The following is a 9365-nucleotide window of genomic DNA, read 5'->3' as shown; positions in this document are numbered from 1 at the left end:
AAAAATGAAACGGTTGTTGATTGGATGTAACACAGATACTAGAGGCATGTGAAAGAGCAGAGGAGTGATTCAATTTCTGATATACAGGCAAGAACCATATTAGGTGTGCGATTCAATTGATGTGTGATCAATGCATGGGCCCTTTTGAACCAGAAGAAGGCAGAACGGGCAGGTGCATATATAGAATAAATATTCATAAATGTTCATAAATGCACAAGATAAACATACATAGATAAGCATATAAACCACATGTCTAAAATAGTACAAGAGAGCAATCCTGAAACCATTTTGACTCTCCCCAAAGGACCTCAAATATTTCTCTGCGGCAGGAGGATGGGAGAAAACTTTAAAATTGTCTTTTCACTTGCAAATCCTCCCTTCAAATCCAGTCTGGCAAGTTTATGCTAAGCTGAGCAGACTATCAATAAGGTGTAAATTTGTAAAAAGGAGATTCCGGAACTAAAGTATTTACCATCTCAAAGGAATGGCTAGGCTACCCAGAAAATCAGTAAGGCGTTATCAGGTATTCTGGCAGACAGGAGAGAAGCAATGCACTCAAATTTCTGCTGGAGACCACCTTCTACAATGTATGTATGATGTTTCTGGGGTGGTCTTGGGCTACAGGGTGGGCAGTTTTCAAAGTCTTTATAGGGGCTTGTGCACCATTGTTCTAGGTCTCTCTTGCCTCCTTGCAAGGAGAGGAGGGAACTTGTTGCAACAGAAAAATAAAGATCTGCCTTGCTTTCAGTGCATCCTACCGCCATTCCTTTCTGACCAATCATGGACTTAGTGGACTCAGTCCCTTGGGGGCAGCAAAAGCCAACTTCCTTATTTTCTTTAACATTTACCGTATTTTTCGCCCTATAGGACGCACTTTTTCCCCTCCAAAAATGAAGGGGAAATGTGTGTGCGTCCTATGGGGTGAATGTAGGCTTCAGGAAGCTATCTGCAAGCCTGGGGAGCCCACGGGAGTTCCCGTCGGGCTCCCTAGGCTTGCAGACAGCAGCCTGCACCCCGAAGCCTGGGGCGCGCTGAGCTGGGCTTCGGGCAGATATCCACAAGCCTGGAGAGCCCGGCGGGAGTTCCTGCCGGGCTCCCAAGGCTTGTGGATAGCAGCCTGTTCTGGGGACGGGGGAAGCTTGGGCTTCCCCCGCCCCTGCGCCTGGGGGAAATTTTTTTTTTCTTTATCCCCCCCCCAAAAAAAACCTAGGAGCGCCCCATGGGCCAGTGCGCCCTATAGGGCGAAAAATACGGTAGTTCATCTAACTCAGTACAGACCCTCCAAGTGTCCCTATTTTCCAGGGTTGTCCTTGATTTAGAAAAGCCTGCCCAGTTTTTGATTTGACCTCAGAATGTCCCACTTTTCATTCGGTTGTCCCTATTTTCATTGGAGAAATGTAGGAGGGTGTGGAGTTATCTTACCCCTGAGTCATCTGGAGGCAGTTTTTCAATTTTTTTCTGTTTTTATAAATGTTGGAAGCTGCCCAGAGTGGCTGGGGCAACCCAGTAAGATGTATCGGGTATAAATAAAAAAATTATGAAATGGGATGTCCCTATTTTCATCAGAGAAATGTTGGAGTGTATGCTGTCAGTATTGTATATACTGACTGACACCAGCTCTCCATGAATGGAGACAGGGAATCTCCCAGCCCTACTTGGAAATGTTAGGGATTTAATCTGGGACCTTAAATCCCTTAGGAGGATTCCATTTATGGATTCCATTCCATAAATGTGGGAAGTGGAGTTTACAACAGAGAAGGGGGGGAGGCATAGCTGTCAACTTACAGATTTGAAAATAAGGGGCACAGCCAAAATAAGGGATTTTAGTCAACCAGTTAAAAGGGAACAGATAATTTTGGAGAACATCTCCAGTTTTTAGCCATTCGTTTTGTTGTAAATAAAAATATGCCCTTTTCCCTTATGGGGTATCCAAGAGCCCATATAGAGTCCTTACATAGGTTCCCTATTGGTAGGAGAAAATAACAGAGGCCAACCAGAGAATATTGAGAAGCAAAGCAGCTAGTAAGCTTGATCTTTATTGATCTGTTGCAACAGGGTGCTCTCCTCACGCAGGAGAGGAAGAGGACCCAGAACAATGCTGTGCAAGGGTTTATAAAGACTTTTGAAATTCCCATTCTGTAGATCAAGACCACCCCCAGAAACATTATGCATACATCACAGAAGGGGTGTAACCTAAGACCACCCCTCAGATACATCCCACCTACATCACAGAAATTTAAATGTTGTTTTTCTCTTGTCACAGTTTATCTCCTGTCGCTTTGTTTATTTCCTGTCTGGCAGGTTACTTGATTGGATTTCTTGGGGAGCCTGGGCAGTCTTGTAATGATAAGGCTCACACCCTTATTCAAACACAGATTAAGACAGGATTTGTGAAGGAAGAGACAATGGGGAAGCTTTTCCATTTTGACCATGCAGAGAAACATTTGCTCAGTTTAGGAATCAAAATGGTTCCAGGTTGGCTTTCCTGTGCTGATCTATGTACGTGTGGTTATGAACATTGCCATATATCTAAGACCATAAAATGCCTATCACAGTTTCCAGAGGTTGCTGCTCAAGACACCAGCCGATGAAACACTGCAATTAAATGACTACAAGCAGCAACCACTTTTCGCGCAAAACGAAGTCCAAGCTAGGAAGATGCTGCTGCAGTTCTGTATCTTTTCTCTCTTGCTCCATCTGCAGCTCTCAATTCCATCAGGTGGGGCGGGAGGGGGGGGGGAAATAGCGCCTGAAGTAAACCTGCAGATCAGACCATCTATGCTAGTCTACCACTACAAATCTATGGGAGAAGCTCTTGCAGTCCTTCCCTTGTAGCCCTTGGAACACCTGCCCGCGCCTCCGCCTCCTCTTCTTCCCCTCTCTGAACTTATTTCTCTATGGTTGCCCTCGTTCTCCTCTCAAGGCTCCTCATCAATTCATAGACCATGCCAGGCTGCCCATCTCATTTGGGTCCTTCAGCGGCACAGCTGCAGTAATGCCTAGTGGGAGCGGCGGTGACGGGCAGAGGGGAGGCCCCAGGCAGAAACGCCCAGTTCGGCGGCCGCGAGGAGGATGGTGGCGGAAGAGCCCAAGGCTCCCACCAGTCCCGGCGGGGAGGGGCTCCCGGGGGTCGAGGCTGGTGAGAGGAGACCAGAGGGGGGCGGGCTGGGCAGCCAAGCAACACAGTTGGAGCCTCCCTCCTCCCTGGCCGGCAGGGAGGGAGGGAGAGGAGCTGCTTCCTTTGAAACCTGGGAAATTTAAGGGACAGTAGCAGGACATAGCGCTGGGATAAGGGACTGTCCCTCCAAATAAGGGACGCTTAACAGCTATTGGGGGGGGGGGGTTTGGAGATTTCAGCCTCAGCAACTAGTCTCAAGTCTCAACTTTGCCTATGGTTCTTTTATAAACACAAGCCACCAGAGCTAGGGTTGCCACTATTCTAGCAAACTACAGGACAAGGCAGGGGTGTTTGGTGGGTGATTCCCCCCCCCCCCGGTGCTGAAGTGACTCCAAAGCAATCCATTACCACCCATTGCAGCCTAACCGGATGGCCCCACTGGAATTTGTAACACACACATACACACACGTGAATTTGTAAATTTGTCTGTGCTTTGCTACACAGAGCTTAAAAACATTACCTTTCACACCCCCTTTCGGATACATGCATTTGGAGAGGATCCTTGGCATCGAGAGGGGGCGGGACGGACCTGAAATACAGGACGAAACTGTTTCAATATAGGACGTTGCGTTTTACAGTACATTCAAATTTGGGACAATCCTGTATTATACAGGACAGGTGGCGACAAGCGCCTCAGGGAATTTTGGTCGTGGGCAGCCCAACAGCTTAGGAGAGAAGCTGTGCCATGTGTCCTTGGATACTTTGCTTCTTTGGGGGGTGGGTAGGGCTTCATTTTAACTCTGATTAGAAACTTATGGGAACACACACTGTACATGCTTAGGAGCTGTTGTACATCACTGCACAAATATATGTGTCTTATGTACAGGGGCAATAAGTGAGGAAATAACGTTGGGCAGACATGGTTAGTTGGGGAAAGAAGGATGTTGCTGAACTATTTATTATTAATTAAACATATAGCTCGTTTCACAACATAATCGGCATGGAGTACGCTAAGTGTCTCGTGAACCCAAGCTACGCTGACTGGGTCTGACAGTCCACGCGTTCCTCATGCCTGCTTTCGTGCGCAGGCGTGGTTTGCAGCCGCATGCTCGCTTTGATACTTTCACCGGCAATAAACCAGTTACGCTCTAGGCACGGACCAGGATTCTCTATGGATGAGGAGCGGCCTCATATAGGCTTGCATCACTACGGGGAAAAGCCACAACGACCATAGACGTAAAACTATAGAGTTTACTTCCGCTCCGCGGATTTCTAAGGCCCGCCCAGCGCTTCCTGCCCTTCCTTTTCGAAGCCGAAGCCAAGATGGTGAGTTGTGCCTGTTGTAGCGGCGGACTTTCAATCCGCCGCCATCGGTCCTCTAAACGGGCTAATGGTTGGGCTTCTTCTAGCAGGGGAGGCACAGGACACCCTGGCGCCTTGTATTTGGGAAAGCGGATGAAATGGGGAACGGGTTTGGGGGCCCGGGCCTGGTGCAGGCCTCCGATGTGTGTGCGGCTCGCCCGCTTTTGGTAGAGAATTCACCGAATCTTTCTTTCAACTTACGCAGCCCAAGGGGAAGAAGGCCAAGGGGAAGAAGGTGGCTCCGGCCCCTGCCGTGGTCAAGAAACAGGAGGCCAAGAAGGTTGTAAATCCTCTCTTTGAGAAAAGGCCCAAGAACTTCGGCATCGGTGAGTTGGAAAAGGAATTCCTGTTAATCCGTTATGGAGCCTAAACAGAATAGGAGTAAAGTTGCTTTCACGGGAAGTGGGAAATACACGCCTGTCTCTAAAATACCTGTGCATGAGGAATACTGCTGGTTTTGTTGCATTTTGACTAGTTGCTATCTATTTATTTATAACAAGTATTTGTGTGCTGCTGCATCCTAGAAATATATCGCTGAGGTTTTGCAACAGTATAAAACCATACAGTAAAAACATTTTTGAAGAAGTTTAAAAGCAAAATAATTTAAAACTCATTGAGGAGGGATCTAATCTTAAATGCATGTATAGGCCTTACGCAGTAGCAATTTTTAAATTGATATTTCATTGGAAGAATTACATTTTTTAAAAAAGTGATTAGAAAAGGAAAACGTGAACGAGAATTAAAAGAAAAGAAAAATACTCAATTAGGTTTCTGTACATATTAAGACTAATGTATAGCCTTACTATTCTGTTACAGATATGTTCATCAATAACTTGGTATTTTCTGTATAAACTTGTTCCAAATATAATTATCCAAAGAAAGTGCATTTATAAGTGGTTGTTCATATGTTGCTAACATTGCCATGTTATCAAGCTATTGATTAGGGAGAATTAAAACTCTTCTTCCAGTTCATCAGTCCCTTAGCCACCATTAGGGCATGCAGAATCTATTTTTGCTGTCCCGTTGTCACTTTCCATACAATAGGTACAGGGGTATATCGTTCAAAAGAATATGCCCATCTGATCATCTGAAATTCCCCAGTAACATATTTATATAATCCAACACAAAACTTAGAGTGAAACATTGTAAAAGTATGTGTATCAAAAAAGTATTATCCATATTATAACTGTAGCAAAAGATGGTAAAAATTGGTCTAATTTAAAGAAATTCTGATGCACTGGTGATAGGAAAGTGAATTCTCCCTTGGTAGTAGGGAGCATTAGTTTCCACAGATCTATTAAATTTAAATCTATCATATATTTCTTAATTGCTTGTCTCGCTAAATATGTTTTATTTATCAGTGTATTTCTATCTAAATTAGGATCTATGTAGTAGTAAACTTTCTGGCAGGCATTTAGAAGGGCCTAGTGTTTCCACTATGTTTTGGAAGACCAAGCTTCTCTGGGCTGTGAGCAAATGATGCAAAAGAATATTTGCTATCTGAGTGATGTTGCTGACAATCTTATCCACCAAGATCGCTGATGCTCCTGCCACCTTTGCTTTGGGCTGAAAACCAGGAATAAAAAAGGATAACCAGTTATTGCCAAGGAAGCCATTATTTTGAGTTGTTTTTCTGCCTTTCAGGGCAGGACATTCAGCCCAAACGGGACCTGACTCGCTTTGTGAAATGGCCTCGTTATATACGACTTCAGCGCCAAAGAGCCATCCTCTACAAAAGGCTGAAGGTGCCTCCAGCAGTTAACCAGTTCACTCAAGCACTGGACCGCCAGACAGGTGAAGGCCGGCTCCTTTCCTTGGTTCTAAGGTGGGGTTGCAGAAGAAAGTGGGGTAGCTGCTCAGACTCCTTGAATTGAATGTGCACCCCATGTTTTGGGAGCTTGCTGGAAAGAGGCAACTAGTTTTACACAGTGCTATAGTGAGAAAGGGTTTTCTTATGTGTGCAGATGATGCTAGCAAAATATTTGCTATCTGAGCTTCCTTGATGACTCCCAACCACCAAGATCGCTGATGCACAAAAGTCATGTCCTTTAGGGAAGGGGGATAATGGGAACATGGGGTTAGAGAGGCTTTCCTCTGAACGGTTCTAGTTGTCTTCCACAGCTACTCAGCTTCTGAAGTTGGCCCACAAATACAGGCCTGAGACGAAGCAAGAGAAGAAGCAGAGGCTGCTGGCCCGTGCAGAGCAAAAGGCTGCAGGGAAAGGCGATGTCCCTACCAAGAGGCCTCCTGTGCTCAGAGCAGGTAACCTTCCTAGCTTATATTTGTACATTTAAGCTGGTTGATTGAAAGCTTGGACAGCTGGCCATATTTATTTATTGTGTTGATATCCAAAAAGTTCAAAATGGCATAATTGGTTCTCCCCCTCCTCATTTTACCCTCGCAAACAAGCCTGTAGGGTAGGTTGGGTTGAAATACAGTGACTAGCCCAAGGTTGCCCAGTGAGCTCCATGGTTGAGTTGGGGTTTGGACCCTGGTTTCGCCCAGGTAACCACTGCGTCACTCTGGCTACCGCAATGATGTATGAATTTCTTCACCTGAACTGCAGACTGAAGAGCAAAACATACGAGCTTTTTAACCCTGAGCGGTAGCAGGCCTTTCCTCTGCTAGTCTTTGACATGGCTAGGAAAAGCTGGCAGCTTGGTGCTTTGTTAACACCACTTGAGCCACTGTGCTTTTCCACAGGCAGGGAGCCCTGGATTAATTTTTTTTACATGGGAAAACATAAACTTTTGTAGCACACTCAAGTAACTGGATTTTTCTGTAGGTGTCAACACCGTTACAACTCTGGTGGAGAACAAGAAGGCGCAGCTGGTGGTGATCGCACACGATGTAGACCCCGTTGAGGTAAGGAGGTGCAAGAGTCAGGGTCTTGTACCCGAAAGCTCAGATTTATGCTGCTAAGTAGTTTTTTAAAAAAAAAATAAATTGCAGCCACTGCATTCTTGTAGGCACGGGTGTTTTCTGCTGTTTCTTTCCTTAACTTGAACAAAATGGTCACCAATTCCTTCTCTAGATAATTCTTAATGTTGCCAGGCCACTATGGTGACTGTTGAAATGTGCTTGGCTGTACAACTTACTTTGGAAAACATCACTGAGTCCTGTTAACAAATCTTCAAACTTGACTCTTTATAGAGCAGGGTATGGCTTTTGCAATGATGTTTGAATTTCTTCACCTGACCCTTATCTGTGAAGAGCAAAATTATACGAGCTTTTTAACCCTGAGCAATTGCCAGAGCCCTTGTTGTAAAGCAGGGGTGGGGAAAGCACTGATGTTAGACTCCTGCTCCCATCATCCCTAACCACTGGGGCTGATGGGAGTCCAGTAAAGTCTGGAGAGCCACAGTTCCTCATTCCTATTGTATTATAAACTGAATCACTGCCAACTTTAAAGCATTTCTTCTCCCCTCTCTGATCCAGCTGGTAGTTTTCCTGCCTGCCTTGTGCAGAAAAATGGGAGTGCCCTATTGCATCATCAAAGGCAAGGCAAGGCTGGGCCGCCTTGTCCACCGAAAGACCTGTACCTGTGTTGCCTTCACTCAGGTTAATCCGTAAGTAGCCCTGAAAACATTTTTCGCCCATTTTCTAAATCAAATGAAGAAACTGAAGAGGCTGGTGTGGTTTGGGGCAGTTACACTTTTAACTGCAAGCTAAACAGCTGCTAAAGCTGCAGCCTTTCCTCCTTCCACATCTGGCCATGGTGAATAGAATGAACACAACTGCTGAAGCTCAATGAACTTTTGTGGGGCCCCTTAAGAGAACGTTGCCCTGAAAAGTGGCACTTAAAGCAGTATTTTAAATTGTAGTCTACTTGGATAACTCAGACTCAATTGCTGACTTGTTGAATCTGTTTTCTCCTTTGCAGCGAGGACAAGGGAGCTCTAGCTAAACTCGTGGAAGCTGTCAAGACCAACTACAATGAGAGATACGATGAGGTAAGATTGTGCTTATAGGGTCTGTGGGTATATTGACTAATTTGTCGGCTTTTGGAAAGTGCCCCCCTCGCAGTGGCATGACCACTGTCCAGCTTGCTGAAATCACAAATGGCTTGCTACCAGCCTTCAATATGAAAATTCATTTCAGCCCTGTGTAGAGAATTCCCTCATGGTGTAGCAGAAATAATGTGAGTGAACAGCAGGATCATGTTGACCCACTGAGCTGGTAGCATCTAAAAACATTTTGGGCAAGATAACAGGATTGAGAATCTATAAATGCCCACAGGAGAAAAGAAAAGGACTTGAGCCACCATTGGGTTACGTCCTGTTAGCAATATTCCAGAGTCTGTGTCTATAGTACTACAATGTTTGAAACTGTTACTACTTGTTAGAGCACAGCTGTAATGTAGGAAGTGGAGTAGATTTGGGTCTCTGTTCCAGTAGTAGTTTTTGCATCTAATTTGTACTTAAAAGCAGACACTCAGGTTATTGCTGTGAATCCTCAAATTGTACCATTTAATCTAAATTTTAATTGTAAGTTTTGTAAGTCCCTTTGACATGTGTGCAATCTTTTTTCCTTCCAGATTCGTCGTCACTGGGGCGGCAATCTTCTGGGGCCGAAGTCAGTGGCCCGCATTGCTAAGCTTGAAAAAGCCAAGGCTAAAGAACTGGCCACTAAACTTGGATAGATGTATCAGATTTGCCTCAAGAAGTTATTCCCATAAAAATAAAATACTGCAAAAAAAATTTAAATGTGCTCTAGTTTTCTGTAATTTTTTATTGGTGAGAGTGTGGTGCTCTGACAGTTATGTCTTCTGGTAGCCTTGTCTAGTAAAGGGGGATTCCACAGCACCCAAGAAGAAATAATTCCAGCGTTCCTTTCTCCATTTTCTGTCCCAAGGGGAGAGAATTTAAGATTTGCCCCAATAATG

The 9365-nt window shown here is 45.0% G+C and overlaps 1 protein-coding gene across 1 annotated transcript; it reads left to right on the top strand.

Moving 5' to 3' along the window:
• Nucleotides 1-4380: 4380 nt before the first annotated feature.
• Nucleotides 4381-9192, top strand: RPL7A (ribosomal protein L7a). Its single transcript, XM_081896228.1, has 8 exons — nt 4381-4444; nt 4686-4806; nt 6125-6274; nt 6602-6742; nt 7266-7345; nt 7919-8049; nt 8364-8433; nt 9018-9192. Exons 1-8 carry the CDS (start codon nt 4442-4444, stop codon nt 9120-9122), a joined length of 801 nt encoding a protein of 266 aa, XP_081752354.1. The 5' UTR covers nt 4381-4441; the 3' UTR covers nt 9123-9192.
• Nucleotides 9193-9365: the final 173 nt, after the last annotated feature.

The sequence above is a fragment of the Podarcis melisellensis genome (assembly GCF_964234715.1).
Source record: "Podarcis melisellensis genome assembly, chromosome: Z".
NCBI classification, from domain to species: domain Eukaryota; kingdom Metazoa; phylum Chordata; class Lepidosauria; order Squamata; family Lacertidae; genus Podarcis; species Podarcis melisellensis.
The sequence above is the reverse complement of the archived record's forward strand: the minus strand, read 5'-3'. Positions and strand labels throughout refer to the sequence as shown.